At 39.6% G+C, this 20,572-nt stretch overlaps 1 protein-coding gene and 1 pseudogene across 2 annotated transcripts in view; one reads left to right on the top strand and one right to left on the bottom strand.

Annotated features, from left to right (window-relative positions):
• The window catches only part of UVRAG (UV radiation resistance associated), a 315,389-nt gene that overhangs the window by 73,655 nt on the left and 221,162 nt on the right, over positions 1–20,572 (bottom strand). For both annotated transcript variants that reach the window (XM_007455036.1, XM_007455037.1), the window contains one exon: positions 12,298–12,376. In XM_007455036.1, the coding sequence (XP_007455098.1) occupies positions 12,298–12,376 (79 nt within the window). The remainder of the gene's footprint in view (positions 1–12,297; positions 12,377–20,572) is intronic.
• Positions 15,447–15,839, top strand: LOC103075557 (U6 snRNA-associated Sm-like protein LSm4 pseudogene; annotated as a pseudogene).

Here is a 20,572-nt window from a genome sequence, read left to right as displayed (position 1 = left end):
CAATAAATATTTATTAAACATCTGAAACATGCCCAGGGAGCTCACATAGACCAGTTTTAGTTCCAAGTATAACCACTGGTAACAGTATGGTGCCAGGGCCAATGGTGGTCAGTCAAAAATGTCTTTCCTATCCCCACTATTAAGGTAACCTATTCCAGCCAGGCTGGCCTTGATATACCTTAAACAGCCCTTCCTTTGCACCTCTGCTTCTCCTCCTCTCTCACTAGCCAGATGCTTTCCTTCCCTGAACTTCCAGTTCAGGTGCCGTATCTTTCTATTGAAGCATTCCCTCTCCACATGAGCCTAACAAGAATAACAACAAAACGAAGCGCAAAAAATGGCAGCTACTATTTACTGAGTGCCCTTTCTGCAGACAAAGCCTGAGCTACAAACTTAACCCTCATTTTTTATTGTCCCCGCAACAATCCCATAATGAGTATCCACCCTTTACAGAAGTAAGGGAATGGAGGCGCAGTGAATTGTATTCCGTGCCCAAGCTCATCACCTTGGTGGGAAGCGCATCCACGTCTTTGGGACTCTCCCTGCTGAGAGCCAGAACCGCATTTTGACTGGAACTTCTCCTTTGACAGTTATCACTGCATGCCTTGTACTAGTTAAATATTTACATAGTGTGCATATTTTTTTTATCCCCAAATATGAACACGCTGGGGGTAAAGTCAGACTCTCATGGGCCTTGCACAGCTCACTCAGATATTTGTGGATTGACATTGACGTACACGAAAATGTAATTGTTCTACTATTAAGAAGAAAAAAAGCCCACCAAGGAATACTTATGAGTAGAGGAGATCATCATCATCCTTCAAAGTGAGGATGTGACTGAAAATCCTCTTTGTCCACAGCAGTGTGAAGCTTAAGTCTGAACTGATTTAGTGGAAACAATGTAGAGCCCATGGGAAAACTTAAGAGACAGGATTTCTGTCACAATAAAGTGCTTTAATATTTACCTTACTGTCTCTTATATCTGAAAACATCACTCTACAGAGCAGAAACAAACTTATATATGTATATGTAAAACACCTATTAGTGCTAATATGGTAACTGAAACCTTATTTTTAAGAAAAACATGGAAGAACAAATGTCCAAGATTAGTGGAATGGTTAAATAAATGATAATATATGCACATTATGCACATAAATGAAATACTACATATTAAAAATATTGACTTAGAGAGTTTTTAGTTGAGCAGTATACATAATGTTGTCTCAACTATAAAGGAAAAGACAAAAAAGTTTGGAATATCCAAAAGGTGTATGTGAATTTTAAAAGACTATTTAAAAAATTGTTCTTCTATCCTTTTTGTACTTTAAAAAATTTCTACAATTGGAATGTATTATTTTTATTTATTTATTTATTTTTGGCGGTACGCGGGCCTCTCACTGTTGTGGCCTCTCCCGCTGCGGAGCACAGGCTCCGGACGCACAGGCTCAGTGGCCATGGCTCACGGGCCCAGCCGCTCCGCGGCATGTGGGATCCTCCCGGACCAGGGCACAAACCTGTGTCCCCTGCATCGGCAGGCAGACTCTCAACCACTGCGCCACCAGGGAAGCCTGGAATGAATTATTTTTGAAAAGAGTATTTTTTAAAGAAAAATGATATGGTGGTATTAGCATAAAGACAGACATATATATTAACGGAACAGAATTTAGAGTTCAGATATAAATCTTTACACTTATAGTCAATTAATTTTCAACAAGGGCACCAAGACAATTCAATGGGTAATGAGTAGTCTTTTCAACAAATTTTTCTGGGCTAAATGGCTATCTACATGCAAAAGAATGAAGTTGGACCCCTTCCTTACACTATATAAAAAAAATTAATTCAAGATGGATCACAAACCTAAATGTGTAAGCTAAAACTACACAGAAGAAAACCTAAAAGTACTTGGGCTAAGCTTTCTTAGATATGACAACAAAAGCATAAGCAAGAAAAGAAAATGTAGATAAAACTGGACTTCATCAAAACCAAAAACCTCTGTGTTTCAACAGACACTACACCAAGAGAGTGAAAAAGACAACCTGCAGAATGGGAGAAAATATTTACAAATCATACATCTGAGAAGGGACTTGTGTTTAGATTATATAAAGATCTCTTACAACTCAATAATAAAGAAAAATTACCCAATTTAAAAATGGGCAAAGGGTTTGAACAGGTATTTCTCCAGGGAAGATATACAAATGTCCAATAAGCACATGAAAAGATGCTCAACATCATTAGTCTTTAGGGAAATTCAAATCAAAAACACAATGAGAATACAGTGGAGAAAAGACAGCCTCTTCAATAAGTGGTACTGGGAAAACTGGACAGCTACATGTAAAAGAATGAAATTAGAACACTCCCTAACACAAAAATAAACTCAAAATGGATTAAAGACCTAAATGTAAGGCCAGACACTATCAAACTCTTAGAGGAAAACATAGGCAGAACACTCTATGACATAAATCACAGCAAGATCCTTTTTGACCCACCTCCTAGAGAAATGGAAATAAAAACAAAAATAAACAAATGAGACCTAATGAAACTGAAAAGCTTTTGCACAGCAAAGGAAACCATAAACAAGATGAAAAGACAACCCTCAGAATGGGAGAAAATATTTGCAAACGAAGCAACTGACAAAGGATTAATCTCCAAATATACAAGCAGCTCATGCAGCTCAATATCAAAGAAACAAAAAACCCGATCCAAAAATGGGCAGAAGACCTAAATATACATTTCTCCAAAGAAGATATACAGATTGCCAACAAACACGTGAAAGGATGCTCAACATCACTAATCATTAGAGAAATGCAAATCAAAACTACAATGAGGTAGCACCTCACACCAGTCAGAATGGCCATCATGAAAAAATCTACAAACAGTAAATGCTGGAGAGGGTGTGGAGAAAAGGGAACCCTCTTGCACTGTTGTGGGAATGTAAATTGATACAGCCACTATGGAGAACAGTATGGAGGTTCCTTAAAATACTAAAAACTAGAACTACCATATGACCCAGCAATCCCACTAGTGGGCATATACCCTGAGAAAACCATAATTCAAAAAGAGTCATGTACCACAATGTTCACTGCAGCTCTATTTACAATAGGCAGGACATGGAAGCAACGTTAAGTGTCCACTGACAGATGAATGGATAAAGAAGATGTGGCACATATATACAATGGAATATCACTCAGCCATAAAACGAAACGAAACTGAGTTATTTGTAGTGAGGTGGATGGACCTATAGTCTGTCATACAAAGTGAGGTAAGTCAGAAAGAGAAAAATACCGTATGCTAACACATATATATGGAATCTAAAAAAAAAAAAAAAGGTTCTGAAGAACCTAGGGGCAGGACAGGAATAAAGATGCAGATGTAGAGAATGGACTTGAGGACACAAGGAGAGGGAAGGGTAAGCTGGGACGAAGTGAGAGAGTGGCATGGACGTATATACACTACCACATGTAAAACAGATGTCTAGTGGGAAGCAGCCGAATAGCACAGGGAGATCAGCTTGGTGCTTTGTGACCACCTAGATGGGTGGGATAGGGCGGGTGGGAGGGAGATGCAAGAAGGAGGAGATATGGGGACACGTGTATGTATAGCTGATTCACTTTGTTATAAAGCAGAAACTAACACACCACCTGTAAAGTAATTATACCTCAATAAAGATGTTAAAAACAAACAAAAAAGCACAATGAGATACCACTTTACATCTAGTAGGAGGCTATAATAGAAAGGACAGAAATTGGAGCTTTAATACATCGATGGTGGGAATGCAAAATGGTGTAACTACTTTTAAGACACAGTCTGGCAATTCCTCAAAATGTTAAACATAGTTACCATATGGCTCAGCAACTCCACTCACAAGTACTGGGTTGGCCAAAGAGTTCGTTTGGGTTTTTCCGTAACATCTTATGGAAAAACCCGACCGAACTCTTTGGCCAACCCAATATATACCAATATATATCTGAGAGTGATAAAAACATATCCCCACAGAAAACTTGTATCTATACATTAATGCTCATAGCAGCCTTATTCATAATGACCCCAAAGTGTAAACAATCCAATGTCTATCAGCTGATGAATGAAATGTGGTATATCCATATACATCTTTGAATTGCCAAAATGATTTGTCAATAAAAAGCAATGATTGATGCATACTACAATATGCATGAACCATAAACCTATGCTAAGGGAAAGAAGCCAGTCACAAAGACCACATATTTTATTCTATTCCATGAAATGTCCAGAATAGAAACAGAAGTGGAATGGTGGCTGCCTAGGGTCAGAAGTCTTAGGGGAACAGAGAGTGACTGCTAATGAGTACAGGGTTTCTTTATGGGCAATGAAAATATTTTAAAGCAGACTGGGGTGATAGTTGCACCACTAGTTGAATATATTTTAAAAAACATTGAATTATACATTTTAAGTGGGTGATGTATGGTTTGTGAATTATATCTCAGTAAATTGTTTGTTGTTAAGATACAGGACTTTTGAAAAATAGTTTCTACTCTATTATTGGCAATTTTGTAGGCAGCAGGAGGGAATGATGGCATTTTGACTATTAAAATACCCTCAGAATTTGTATTCTTGATTCCAAGAAGAATTAAGAAAATAAAAATGCATTTTCTCCTCATGTGTCATATATATTGAACTGTATGTTAAAGAAATAGACATGAATTTAAGCTGCTGGGTGTAAACTGGCATTGATCCCTTCTAAATAGCTGTGCACTGTGGGCCCCATGAGTAGTCAAGTTTTACAGAAAGACCATGTCCCTGGCAGAACAGAAGTTTCCAACTGTTTTTGGAAGGAGAAGCTACTGTTACTTTCTATGAAGTCTTAAAGTAAATTGAGAAAAAAAGAGAGGTAATAGAGTAAAAAGAAGAGAGGTCATGAAATTTCCAGGATCTAATCCTAGTTCTACTTAATTCCTGATCTCAGGGGTCTCATATGTAAAAAGGCAGATGTCTGTGCCTTATCCACCTCATAGGATTGTAATAAGGCCCACATTAAAAAAGAAAAAAAGAAGAAGAAACAAAGTGGGATATAGCTGGATCTGACCTCAGAAGATTTGATCTTGAATTCTGTTTGTCATTTAATAGCTTCGTCATCCTCGAGAAGTTAGCAGAGCAGCAACTCAATCTCTTAACTAAAGATAGACCTGGTCAACGTACTTCACAAGGTATGCAATGAGATACAGAAGTATAAGTATACCAAAAGCCATTAAGTTCAATACAAATTTAAATCATCATTAATATTTGTAAACTACACCCTCAAAGTATTACTCTTAAGTCCCTGAACTTTCAAGAAAGTAGAGAAGCCTGGCTCAAGGAAACTCAAAAGCAATAGAGAAGAATCCACTGATAGCTGCTGGCCTGATGATTTGTATTGCACAGTACTACCAGAATTCAAATTTGTAGGTCTCTTATATAATGTTTCCACATTTGGGGAACTGACACATGTGTCTTGGTTTATCAGACTATGAGCAGTTGAGGTGTTTTATAGGAAAGCTGGGTGACTACATTCTCTAGGACGGTGGTTCTCAAACTTTTTGGTCTCAAGATCCCTTTACTCTCTTAAAATTGAGGACCCCAAAAAGCTTTTGTTTATGTAGGGCATATACAAATATGAAACTGAAAAAGCTTTTAAGTATTTACTAATTCACTTTAAAATAATAATAGAAATCTATTACTTGTTAATATAAATAACATTTTTAATGAAAAACAAGCATATTTTCAAAAAAAATTTAGTGAGATGAGTGACATTGTTTTACATTTTTGCAAGTCTCTTTTGCAATGACTGCCTTAATAGGAGACAGCTGGATTCTCATATATTCTTCTGCATTCATTTTGTTACCACATGTTGTTTCATGAGAAAATGTAATTGGGAAAGAAAGGAGTATTTTAACAGCATTTTTCAGATAATTGTAGATATTCTTCTCTGATACTACCTCCAAACTTAACAAATAGTAGCTTCTTAAAGGTTAGTAGCAATGTAGAATCTGAAGCCATTTCAATATATTTTTTACAGCTGTTACATTAAAATCCATTGGGGTGGGCTTTCCTTGTGGCGCTGTGGTTAAGAATCTGCCTGCCAATGTAGGAGAAACAAGTTCGAGCCCTGGTCCGGGAAGATCCCCACATGCTGCGGAGCAACTAAGCCCATGCACCACAACTACTGAGCCTGCAAGCCACAACTACTGAGCCTGCGTGCCACAATTACTGAAGCCCGCATGCCTAGAGCTCGTGCTCCCAACCAGAAGCCACCACAATGAGAAGCCTGCGCACCGCCAACAAAGAGTAGCCCTGACTCACCGCAACTAGAGAGAGCCTGCGCGCAGCAACGAAGACCCAACGCAGCCAAAAATAAAAATAAGTAAAATAAAATAAATTTATAGATATAAAAAAAATCCATTGGGGTTTTTGCACTTTGAAGAGATCTTTAGCTGTACATGACTTCATAGCAACATACATTGGTCATTTTGAAAATACTAGCTCACTGAGTTATATACATTTTAAATGCTGACACATTCATTATAAAATATTTTAATCTCATTTGTTAAATATTACTACCAACTTCATCAAAAACACCTTTAAGAAACGGGAAGCTGTCAAGGTCATGGTGGCAAATGCAAGTTTTCTGACATACTAATGATACTGTCATTCAAAATCTTGAATCTCATCATCAGTTGATTTCCTTTAAGAGGCTCACTTCATTCATTTTTGCAAAAAATGTCTGCCAAATACCTAAGTCTGTATAGTTGGCTGTGTGTTAGTCAATCTTTCAAGATGGTGCTCCATGAAAAATATCAGCTGGTTTAGTTAGCAACTCAACTGCACAAGTGCTTTATGCCTATTTCCCTTTCCATCACACAGAATATTAAAAAAATATGTACTCAAGGGTCAACATTTAATATAATTAATAACTTTTACTGCTTCATCAAGGACATTTTTTTGTTGTTGTTGTTGTTGCATTGGGTCTTCGCTGCTGCACATGGTCTTTCTCTAGTTGCGGTGAGCAGGGGCTACTCTTCATTGTGGTGTAGTTCAGTAGTTGCAGTGTGTGGGCTCAGTAGTTGTGGTGTGTGGGCTCAGTAGTTGTGGCTCATGGGGTCTAGAGGGCAGGCTCAGTAGTTGTGGCGCACAGGCTTAGTTGCTCCATGGCATGTGGGATCTTCCCGGACCAGGGATCGAACCCGTGTCTCCTGCATTGGCAGGTGGATTCTTAACCACTGCGCCACCAGGGAAGTCCCAAGGACATTCTTAAGTTAAACTGGTTTTTGTCTTTTTGTTTTGTTTTGAAACTATGAGTTTGCTGAAAGTGCCCCTTTTTCTATCTTAGGTCAACAAACTCATGTTCTGAAACCAATTTCCTTTCCCTCTCCCTAAGACTTCACTCCTTCAAGTATCCCTTCTTTACCTTGTATTAACAATTGCTCTCTTCATTTGATCACTCTCATCAGCATATAAACCTGCCCTGATATTTCCCATCTTAAAAAATAAAACACACGAAAAAGGTTCCACATCCCCACAAAACAAATAAAAAAACAAAACAAAAAAACCCAAAAGACCTCCCTTAAACCTACAGTCTTTTCCAGTTACGAACCCACATGTCTATCTCACTGCACAAAAACACCTCAGGAGGGCTGTCTATAATCAATGGCACTTCCTCACTTCCTATTCACTCCTCAACACACCTGCTGCTCTACTGAAACTGCTCATTAATGATTTCCATGTTCCCAAGTCCACTGGATACTTCATCTGACAGAGTTCACATATTTAGTTGATTACTCTTTCCTTCCAGAAATTTACTTCTCTTAGTTTCCAAATTATTACTTTCTCCTGGTTTTCTCTCTACCCAACTGGCCATTCCTCACAGTCTTTGCTGGTTCATCCTCCTCTATCCAACATCTAACCATGATTTCCCAGGGCTAAATCCCACGGCATGTTTCTGTCTGCATCTGTCTCTCTCTGCTCTGGCTAGCTCTGCACTCTCTTCCTGGTTGATCGCACCTGGTTCCATGGATTTAAACATCATCTTTATATTGATGACTACCAAATTTGTACCTCTAGTAACTGACCTCCCACCCTGAGTTCCAGACCCATTTTCTGTTGCTTACTTGATGACTCTGCTTTAGATTTCTAAAAGGCAACTCAAGCTTAACATTTCCAAAGCAGAACTTTTGGTTCTCCCAACCCCCGTCTCTTGGACCCTTCCCCATCTAAATAAACAGCATTTTCATACATCCAGTTGCTCATACGCAAAACCTAGGAGTCATTCCTGATTACTCCTTTTCCTCCATCTCCCACATTCAATCCATTAGTTCAACTCCCATAATTCTGCAACATATAACATTATATTAGTTTCAGGTATACAACATAATGATTCAATGTATGTATATATTGTGAAATAATCACCACGATAAGTCAACATCCATCACCACACAGTTACAAACTTTTTTTTTCTCGTGGTGAAAACTGTTAAGATATACACTCTCAGCAACTTTTGAATATACAATACGATATTAACTGTAGTCAACATGCTGTACATTATATCTCCAGGACTTACTTATTTTATAACTGTAAGTTGGTAGCTTTTGACAACCTTCATCCATTTCTACCACCCTCTAACCCACCTGTGATAACCACCAATATGTTCTTTTTATCTATGAGTTTGGGTTTTTTTTTTTTTTTTAACTTAGATTCCACATGAGTGAGATCATATGGTATTTAATTCACTTAGCATAATGCCCTCAAGGTCCATCCACATGTTGTTGCAAATGCCAGGATTTCCTTCTTTTCATGGCTGAATAATATTCTACTGTGTGTGTGTGTATGTGTGTGTGTGTGTGTGTGTGTGTGTGTGTACATACACACACCACATTTTCTTTATCTATTCATCCACTGATGGACACTTAGGTTATTTCCATGTCTTGACTATTTTAAATAGTGCTGCAATAACCATGGGGGGTACAGGTATATTTTCAAGTTAGTGTTTTCATTTCCTTTGGACAAATACCCCAAAGTGGAAATGCTGGATCAAATGCTGCCCTTTTCACTTTGCAGGGTGATGATGAGGGTCACATGGATATATATGTATGTATATCATAAACTATAAAGCTTTCCACAAACATAAGGTAAAAGTATTATAATTTTTGATTTACTACTTTCTATGCTCTAGGAACTAAAAGCAAACTACTCTGCTATACACAAATACTAATATAATGTCCTTATAAACCTTCTGACAATTATGGCAGGAGTTGGTTTCTTAAATCAACATTAATTACACTGTACCTGAAATTTACCAGGCCCATTCCTATAGTGTTGCAGGCTGCCCAACAGGGAAGACTATTTCCAGCCAAAGGGGCTGGCACTTGAAAAATATTAGTAAATGGTGCTAAGAACAAGGCATTTTGCTTTATTCACTTTCAGTACCCAACCCAGCATACACACCCCTTTAGACAATAGTGACAAGAAGAGGGCAAGCAGACCTTACCAACCCTCTCAGCTCTTCAAACAACATTTGAGGAATTCTACTTGAAGGCCTGTCTTTCTAAGCTTGTGCTTTCAAAACCTGAGCTGGACTGATCCCAAATACTGAAGTAACAAATATTACTAAATTCTGTCATTTCCTCTACCAAAAAAGTGATTTTACTACTATTTCTGGCTGTGATGAAAGGTTCTATTGACTATTCAAATCCTCAACCAAGTTATGGATGCAGTATTAAATGACTTCACTCCTTTTTCTCTGGCACTTTAACACATGCCAATGCTTTCATCCACCTCCACTAACGTCGCTTATAAATTACTGAGGTGGGACCATTTTAATAGTATGATTTGTTCACATCTCTAGAGTCTAAATGGGACTGACTGAGAAGACAAACTCCCCTTTGACAACATGTATTGGTATATATGTATATAAAAATAAACCTTCACAAGTTGGAAATATCTTATTAATATAATACCTGGTTAGGAGCCATAATAATTAATGGTTCTTTGATTTGTTATAAGTTGAAATGTAAGAAAGTGATGGTAGTAAGGCTAAAGACAAAATGGAGTTAAAGTGAAAAAAGTTGAAGGTCACAAATTTGCTAAAAGTTTCTTTCTAAATGCTCAGAAGAGGCTTTCTGAATGAACCCTGAAACCTAAGAAAGTCTGTTTATAAGAAGTTTATTGTCATCTCCTTTTAAAACTGCCATCACAGTGATGAAAAAACACTATAGAGAGCAAGATACTTGCTCCCTATGGAGTTTGAGTGGTTAACCCATTGAACACACACACAAATGTAATCTCTCAATTTCAAAGAGTATAAAGTTGCAGAGGATACAAAATTACTAGAAGTAATCCATTGTTTAAACAGATGAATAAAACTAGCTCCGCATACTAGTGGCCTTGGTTCAGTTAAGAATAAAATCAGAAGCTACCTGGGAAGTGCTCTAAAATGAGGACCAAACAGGGCTAGAGCTGAGTCTGATGTGAAGGGCTGACTGTCCCAAATTTTCCACTGCACATAGTCAGCCTCCCTGTTGGTCTTGTTCTCAAAGCAAGCTGGCTATTCTTAGCACCCCTTTATACCATACTTTGCCATTCCTATTGGGCCCTGAGAAGAAAGAATTAAGTGTGTGTGCATGTGCATGTGTGTGTTTGAAGCTGGGATTTATGAGGAAATCCAGGGATTTCAGCCCTAGCCTTAATTAGGAGTAGGTTTCACCTGGAAAATTCCAACAGACTTCTGATCTTAGGCCTTATGTGTTTAAAGCAAGAAATAGAAAATAGGGCAAAGAGAGAAGAATCTGTGAAGTCGGATCAGAACTTAGTTCTACTAAATGAGGCCAACCTTCCTGACATCCTGACTCCCAGACTCTGGACTCCAGTTTCCAGGTGCTCTTTTCCACCTTGGCTGACTTCAGTGGAGGTACTCTCTAATTTACTTAGACCTCTTCTCCCTTAATGTATCCTTAGTCTGGCCCCTTCTTGACCATTTCTGTCTAAGTACTACCTTCTCTATGGTATGACATCTGTGATCAGTAATGTGAGCTAGGTAGCCTTGAAATTAAGGTCCTGTTTCCTAGACTGAGATACTCTTCTGCCAAAAATGGAGGGATGCAAAGCATCAGTTGTGGGAAGAATGGCACATGGAAAGATGAGTCATGGGCCAGAGGCTGTGAGCAAGGCTGCTTGCCTGCAATGAACATGAGCCGGATGGCAGTAACAATAAAAGCAGTAAGAGGGTGAGGTTATAAGCAAATGATTAATCGAGGACTGCAAACTAGAAATTTGATCCAGTATCAGAAAAGTATAAGAGTCTTAATAAAAACGAATTTTTTAAAAAAACATTAAACTGAGATTAGATGAGGGGAAGAAAGGCAAAGATGACACCATATGGAGGAATTATTCTAGATCCATCAGAAATGAATATGGGAATTGTTCAGTGAGACTTCAGAATCATACGGATAAAAGGCAACGCAGGCTCATAAAAACAAAAGCATCACAAACCTTATTGCTTCTATGAAAAGGAAAGGTCTGAGGATACAGCTGATAATGTCACTAAAGAACAGCCAAACAGTGGGATCTCATCCATGTGATATTCCAATTGGAAGGATGTCCAAATAAAAACAAGGCGCTGAAGCTGATCTTCCTTTACAACTAGAAAATTTATGGCATGTCTACCTCTTGAAGTAGAGCCAAGTGAGCTAAGGAAATGCTATATATTTCTTTCAGGAAAATGCAAACCCAAGCATCTGATAGCCTTTCTATGGTATGTGGAAAGGCATTAAGTGAGATACGAACTGGTGTGATGTTGGGAGAGCCACAAAAATCCAAGCTGGGCTGGAAGGACCATGTGCTTGGTCTTTTCTTTAGGTCCCTGGATAATAGATGAGGAAACTATTAGGGACTTGCCAAAGTCAGTAAACCTTTACTCCGTAAACAACTCCCAATCAAAATGAGCCCCCAGAAGTGGTCTAAGAGAAGAAAGCTGTGTGAGAAGAAAGCTATTATCAGTCAAGCTGTAGAGACAAGAGGTTATAAAGCCCACACATTCAAGTACAGTCTACTAGCAGGTAACAATTCAGTAAATGGCTTCTGAGTTTAGCCGGAGGATTGCAATTTGTACACATTGCTTCTTTGTGGTATTTATAATGGCACAGAAAAGGACTGTGGCCAAAAAAGAACTTTGCATTATCACTGTAACTAGTTAAAGAGGAGTCAACTGTAGTACTTATTCATAAAGAGGGTTAGAGATCCAAGGAAGCAGGCTGCATGTGGCAAGTAGGAGGGGAGTAAAGAGGAGTTACTTACCTGTGCTATATTTTTGTTCAGAAGATAGACACCGTAATCAAACTGCAACTTCTCCCCTCCTTTTGGGTATAATGGAAACCTAAAAAAGGTAAAGTAGGGTCAGAAGTTTTCAAAAACTTGAGTAAAACAACCTCCAAGTTGTTGACAAAGGCAGAAGTTGCCTGCAGACAGCATAAACATCTGAAGACTTGGACTAAGTCACTTATACAGTCATTGTAACCTATTATCTTAATATCTTCATAACATTAGTCAAATCAGAATGATGGCTGCTTTGTTTCGAAGAAAAAATTGAATAGGTCATACAATAAGGGACAAATATATAAGAAAGTGACCCACTGTCCTCAAGGAGTTGAGGCCACTATGTCTCATATTTATATATCATAAACCTACCACCCTGAGATTAAGATCCTAGAATTTTTTTTCCTCTAATACTTTGGACCTGACATCTCAACTTCTACTAAAAGGGAAAGATTAAGAAAAATATCAGACATGAAAGCGATATCTAAGGTTTCTGTTGCTTCTGAGGTGGCTAGTCAAATCCACAGCAGCAATGAGCAAAAATTCATCAAAAATTCATTCACATTTGCAGGGGTGGCTATTTGGATGTTACTTCTCCCAGGCAACGTACTCATGCCATAGAGTTCTCATAAGACTTTCCATTTTAACCTGATTCACTGAAGCAACAAAGGCATGAGATCTGTAGATCTTTATAAAAGTGATGAGCTATTCTAGGGAGTAAGTTTCCTTCACTATTTCCCTTTTCCTACTCCCGCAAATGAAGAAGAAAAGGTTAGAGTATATCTGTGTTCTAGTCATATCTTCCCCTGATTCTCAAGACCAAGCATGCATTTTGGCCTCTGCAACAGATTTCTCTACAAACAGATCAATCACAACTTAGACAGGGTCAAGAAGAAACTTTACTTTCCTTAGTTTTGCAATATCTGACTATTCTTAAGAATAACATAACCTTTTACAGAAATAAATGGTAGGTGACAATTACTGGATATTCTTAATTTCAATTGTGTTTTAATTGTCTGAGGAAAAGATACATTCCATAATGCTTGGAGGATACTGTTTTCTAGGGAAAATGAAAGAAAGGAAACAGAATTTAAAGCTTTATATTAAATTTTCGAGTTGCTGATTACATATTGTCCAAAAGGTAAATTTGTCGTACTGTAAAATTACAGGCACTGGGGAGCGAGCAAGGTCATGATCTGTCTGTATTCTCTAGAGTGGAACACTAAATGCTTCATACACCCATCAAGAAGATATAGCTTTGTATTTAATTGAAGCTATAAAAAATAAACTAGGGCATACGGTTTGGCCCTAAATTGAGATGCATTAAAAATGACAGCAAAGCAAATTCGGGATAAGCAAAGTGTAACACACCAGGCTTTTACAGGGTATCTGGGAATCCTTCAAACTTGTATGGGGTAGCCTGCAAAGAAACTACCTAACTGAAAGGATATATCAACAAAGGGGCAATTATGAAGAAATTTACTAGAGTCCTAAAGCTCTATGCTGTATAGTTGTTATACTATAAACCATTACACGTAGACTATCTGCATAGCTCTCCAAACTCACAAATATCTCCATTTCCAAGTTATAAATGCAGAAACTGTTTCAAATGTTGGAAAAGTAAACTGAAATAAGCATACATTGAAAACCAAGCCCCTGAATCCTGATGAATGGATCTTATGACATTGACTTTATTACTTCACTGGGACTTCTTTATAGAAAGAAAGAGCCCTAAGGTGTGTATGTACCATTGAAACAAATCTAAAGAGTGATTAGAGCCAAAGGTTCAAATAGGGAAACTTTAAGACAGATCAAATATTAGGACAGAGTTCACATCTTATATTGCTTTCAAATTCTTAAGGGGTCATGTCAAGTTGAACAGTGTAATAGCTTCCAACCATTACACAGTCATCTTACTCTGCGAAAGTGCATGGATTTATAGATCTACTAAGCAATCTAGAAAAATGAAATCCATCTAAAAGGGTAAAACCTATTACCATCAGGACATAAGATACAACTCAAAGGCATCTTAATTCAACATACATAGAGAATCTCATTAGCAGACTGCAGAAGGTTTAGATAAGAATGTGGTCATTTAAGCACAACCAGAAAAATGTCCTTAGCACCATAAATAGAATTAATTTAAGGGAGTATTAGATTAAATAACTAGAGGAATAAGTATACATTTCCTATTATTATACTCTTACAGAAAATGCAATTAAAATGAGCAATATTAAATTCTTTTCCAAATTAAATTATATGTCCAAGTTGCTTGAAAAATTCACTGACCCTACCTGGTAAAAGTCAATGAATTAGAAAGCAATAAATAGATTATCTGTGAAGATGGTTTGGAGCTCTTTAGTACCTAGTAATTTCCGTGTGATTAAAGAATTATGACATGAGTACCAAAAAGCCAACGAAATCCCAGGCTGTATTAACAGAAAGAGCAGATAACCAGGGAACGTGCTAGTGCCAACTATCAATACTTAGTACTGGGTCAGATGATAGTGACAGATCTACGTTTAGTTCTGGGAGTTAATATTTCTTTTTAGAAGCATACAGATAAATAACTGGAACCTTTCTTATAGGTTATGTTTCTTATAGGTTTTGTAATAATCTCATTTGACTATAAAAAGCATGCAGTGAAGCAGAGTGGTCCATTGCTTTTGTTATTTAAAAGAAACTAACTTGCCTTGGTCACCTACTTAGTGGAAAAGATATGACACCTCAGCATTAGGTCTTCAGTTATACACTCAGTATTCTTTCTATTGTCACTGGGTCCTTTAGAGAAGAACACCCAGGATGAACAGAAGAATGGGAGCCATAGTTTTGAGAGAAATGGTTGACGGAACCACAGGTGTTTAGCCTGGAGGGCAGAAGTCTCATGGACAACAAACGAAGGACTTTCCGAGAGAAAAAAAGCTGGTTTTGTTCTCATGGCTTCAAGCAGGAAAACCCAAAGTTGATGGCAAGAAGTTACAGGAAAGTTGATGTCACCACAGAATTAGTCAAAATCCAAAAGATCTTGAGTAGAGGAAGCTAGGCAGAGGCTGGTCAACCAATAATAACCATGCGGTGAACTGCGGCAGCTGTGGTGGAAGTGGCCGGGGAGCCCAGTCCCTGCTGGCACCATGCTTCACTTGTGGCTGCTGGAAACGGCTCAGAATCACCCACCGTTGGTGGACCTCAAAAACGGGGAGGCGTACAACGGGCATCTGGTGAGCTGCGACAACTGGATGAACATCAACTTGCGTGAGGTGATCTGCAAGTCCAGGGACAGGGACAATTTCTGGCTGATGCCCGAGTGCTACATCCGCAGCAGCACCATCAAGTACCTGCGCATCCCCGATGAGATCATCAACATGGTCAAGGAGGAGGTGGCGGCCAAGGGCCGTGGCCGTGGTGGCCAGCAGCAGAAGCGACAGAAGGGCCATGGCACGGGGGGTGCTGGGCGAGGAGGGATCCCAGGGACCAGCAGAGATCAGCCAGAAAGGAGGCCGGGCAGAGAGGCGGGCAAACAGTGAGCCGCCCCTCTGTTCCCCAGAGACTGAGCCACAACCACCGAGCATCTGCTCCCACCCCTGAGGCCGCTTTTCTACGCTCCAGTTTATGAGTCTGTTCAGAACAAAACGAAGAGGCAGGTGTCTGGGTAGGACCCCCTGCCTGTCTTCTGTGATCCTCCTCTTTTTTTGTTAGCCAGGAGTTCTACAGTTGGAAATGTTATTCTGTGCTTCTGGTTTTGTGAAGTTGCAGCAGACTTGATTCCTGGAAGATTCTGTATGTAATGCATCTTTAAAGGCCTCACTCTTGTTTTAAGGTTGGGCATTTTCCAAACAGGTCTGTTTTGCATTTTGTGTTAGATCCCTGAGTGGTGAACAGAAGGGAGGTTTTTATTTTAAGCTGTTTGCACTAAGACTGACAGCCTGGAGAATTTCCTGAAACACGGACCCCAAAATTGCCTTTTCAAAATGAATCCAGATGAACCTTTGCCTCAGAAGCTGTTCTGGGGGACAACACTGGGCCCTGTCCCATCACTTCCTCTCTCCCTCTTTGTGTGACAAAAAAACCCCAACAAAATAAAATGAAAAACTACATCTATGAAAACAAAAACAAAAAACAAAAAAACCCCATGCATTCAGGGGTCTAGTGGGCTGAATGGTGGTCCCCCCGAAACATATGTCCATATCTGGAAACCCAGAACGTGTGAATACAACATTATTTGGGAAAAGGGTAAGAATCTAGAGATTAGAATATCCTTGAATATCCGGTTGGGCCCTAACTCCAGTTAAGTGTCCTTATAAGGACGCAGAGGAAAGACACAGAGAAGAGGAGAAGGTCACCTGAAGATGGAAGCAGAGATTCGAGTTACACAGCCACAAGCCAAGGAATGCCTGGAGCCAGCAGAAGCTGGAAATGGCAAGGAAAGAATCTCCCCTAGAGCTTTCGGTGCCCTGCTGACACCTTGATTTTGGACTTCTGGGCTCCAGACCATGACAGAATAAACTTCTGCTACTTTAAGTCACCAAGCCTGTGGTAATTTGTTACAGCAGCCCTAGAGCCTAACACGGGGGGAATCAAACACTGGATGGCCCATTGGACTCGATGAGGTATAATATCTCATCTGTCTCCAAGATTCTGTAATTCTGAATATGCCAAAATAAATATATTGAATATAACTTCATAGTTCCTTCAGGAACCAAGAAAATATTTAAAGAGTATAATGCCAAAGGGTCATGATGATAGGCATCAGCTAAGGCTGCAAAGTAGACCTACTGAAGTGCTAGCAAATGAAATGTGAGAAAAAGAGATTCATATGTATGGTCTGAAAGTAGGAAATGTTTTAAAATTAAATTTATATATATATAAATATTGTATATAATACATATTCAAATTACTTCACATGTGTGTATGTATATATGAAGGATATGCCACAATCAATTTGGAATAAAATTGTAAAAGAAATTAATTTGAACCTTTCTTATTTTCAAAAGATACAATTATTATAAGCCCTTCCCTCTCCTCCCCAAACCAGACATTTTTTAAAAGGACTCCAAATTGGTTAGTTTCTTGCCTTCACCTTCAGAGACCCACATCCACGTCTGGTTCTTTTTTTTTTTTTTTGGTACGCGGGCCTCTCGCTGCTGTGGCCACCCCCGCTGCGGAGCACAGGCTCCGGACGCGCAGGCCCAGTGGCCATGGCTCACAGGCCCAGCCGCTCCGCGGCATGTGGGATCTTCCCAGACCGGGGCACGAACCCGTGTCCCCTGCATCGGCAGGCGGACTCTCAACCACTGCGCCACCAGGGAAGCCCCACGTCTGGTTCTTTTGATGGCTCAGCTGGGGATGAGGATATGGCTATAGTTAATTCAAAATTTTTATTATGCATATTAAGATCACTTCTGCTCATTGTGCTTGTAGAAAATGTGATAACACATCCTCAATATGTTCTGAGGCCATGAGTTTACTTCAAACTCAACTTACTTTCTCCTGTCTAGATTAGTCTTCTCCCACAACTTTTATCAGTTACTCAGGCTTAGAGTGGCATTCAATTTTTATCCTGTTTTTGCATTTTATATATGCAGTGATTCACCAGGTCGACAAGCCATTTTTCCTGTGAAATATTCTCATCTCTCCATTCCCATCGCCACTCTAGAAAGTTCTTTGTTGTTGTGTGGACTGTAGGATATTTAGCAGCATTCCTGTCCTCTACTCACTAGAAGGTAGTATCATTATTTTCCTTCTTAAGTAAGACTTTTTATCATGTCACTTAGCAGCCCTGCTTCCTAACCAGTTATTGTTTTAAATTTCAACTTCTCTGCCTAGCTTTCAAGGCCTTCGTGATCTGAACTGTCAGAGTTATCTGCAACCTTATTCTGTTCAAGTGGTTTTCTCATAGTCTCATGAACACACCAAGCTCATTTCTCTCTGCCTTTGCACACTTCCTGAAAATGCCCATGTCTCTCTTTCCTTCCACCTGGCAGAGTAAAAGAGACTACTATGTTTTACTTTGTCATGACTAAAAAAAGAAAAACTCACATTTTTCTGCTGAGCTGTATAATAACACTAAAGCTTTATCTATAATTCATTCCAAGTTGATGAGGATGCAGTAAAACTGTAAGGCAGGCCAGAGGCACTCAAGATAAGAAATGGCTGGAGCAGAGTGAGGGAAAAGGAAGAGGAGATAAAGTCAGCAAGGTAATGGGTCCAGATCACGCAAGGTCTAGTAGGTCAGAGTAAGGACTTTGGTTTTTACTCTGAATGAGAGGGGAAGCTCTGGAGGGTTCTGAAAAGATGAGAGACACAGATGCTTTGGCTTCTCTGAGAGAACAGACTGCAGGGGAGGAAGAAAGGAAACATGGAGAGGCTCCTGCAAAGACCCAGCAAAGAAAAGAGGGTGGTATAAACCAGGATGGTAGCTGTGAAAGTGGTGAGGAGTAACTGAATTCTTGTATTTTGAAGATAGAGCCAAATGATTTGTTGAAAGATCTTATATGAGGTGTGAGAGGCAGAGGAGTCAAGGATAACGTCAGAGTTTTGGGCCTAAGCAACTGATAAAATGAGGCTGTCATCTTAATTTGATAAAAGTACAGGCGACGTTAAAATAGACAGCTAGTGGGTAGGGTGAGGAACAGGGTATGAGCGCTCAGTGCTGGAAGATTGGGCTGGAGAGGTCAGCAGGGGCCAGGCTGCACAGGGTCCTGTAAACCACAAGACGTCTAGACTATATCCTTAAGGACAATGGGAGGATAATTAGAGATTTCTTAAGCACGAGAGTGACAGAATTGGGGTTTATATTTCTTAAAGACCACTCTGGCCACAGTGCAGTAAATAAAGGGGAACAAGACCTGGTTAGGAGGCTGTTGCAATGGTTCAGACCAGAATGGTGATGGTTTTGATTAGGGTTCCAGTAGTGGAGAGGAACACATGTGAATAGATTTGAGCTATGATTTGTAGGTAGAGTGCAAGACTCTGTGATAGACAGTTGTGACAGTGGTGAAGACAGAGGGGTCAAAGATGACCCTTCGGTTTTCTGATTGAGTAACCAGGTAGATGGATGAACTGACACAGGGAATGCTGAGGAGAAGCAGGTGTATATACTTTACATGTATATAATATAGATAATATATTTTACATAAAATATCCTTATACATAAAGTTAAGAGAAATTTGGGGTAAAAATATCAAGAATTACAAAACCTTAAAGGGAAACTGAAACCCAGGTGTGAATGAGATGGCCTAAAAAAATCATAAAGAAGAGGGTTGTTTCAGAGCCTTAAGAATATCAACAAGAGATGGGGAAATGAAAAGGGGCCTGGGAAGGACTGCTCAGAAAGATTTGAGGAAAACCAAGTGTCTCACCAGAAAAGCACAGAGAAAGTGTTAATTTAAGAAGGAAGATATCATCAGTAGTCAAATGCTGCTGACAGTTCAAGCAACAGAGACATGAAGACATGTCTATTGGATGTAATTGCATGAATTCATTGGTAGGTAGCTCTGGTAATATGGTAAACACAAGTTTAAATGAAGCAGTGGGAGATGAAGGAAGACTGGTGTGAGTTCAGGAGTGACGAGGTGAGGAAAGGGAGATGATGTGAAGTTTGCCACAGTGAGAAGAGAGCTCAGTAACATGGTGAAGCATAGTGGGATGCCCTGAGAAGGTGAGAGGGAACAGGGTCTCCATCCTACAGGTGGTGAGAGCACAGGAGAAGGATTTGCCTTGGATGGCAGGTGGGCCAAGTCTCCCATTATAACAGGAAGGATGAAAGAAACTGATCACTATGGAAGCAGTTTATTCAATCAACAATTCTTCACTGAACTCACACTGTGTGCCAGGTATGGTGCTAGGTGGTGGGGATACAAGGGTGAGCAAACACAGACAATGGAGCTTAAAGTCCAGTGGAGCAGACAGACATTGCTCACATAATCGCACCAACAAATACATAATTTATAAATTAAGTACTCTGAAGGAAAGGAACACTATTCCAGAAAAGAGGTGGACAAAAAGACTGAGAGAGTCAGGGAAGACTTCTGAGAGAAAGTGACATTTTAGCTGAGACCTCAAAGATGAGTAGGGGGCTTCCCTGGTGGCACAGTGGTTGAGAGTCCACCTGCCGATGCAGGGGACGCGGGTTCGTGTCCCGGTCCGGGAAGATCTCACATGCCGCGGAGCGGCTGGGCCCGTGAGCCATGGCCGCTGGGCCTGCGCGTCCGGAGCCTGTGCTCCGCAACGGGAGAGGCCACAACAGTGAGAGGCCTGC

The sequence above is a fragment of the Lipotes vexillifer genome, unplaced genomic scaffold (genome assembly GCF_000442215.2).
Source record: "Lipotes vexillifer unplaced genomic scaffold, Lipotes_vexillifer_v1.1 scaffold1693, whole genome shotgun sequence".
NCBI lineage: Eukaryota > Metazoa > Chordata > Mammalia > Artiodactyla > Lipotidae > Lipotes > Lipotes vexillifer.
Note: the sequence above shows the minus strand (reverse complement) of the source record. Positions and strands in the feature narration are given on the sequence as shown.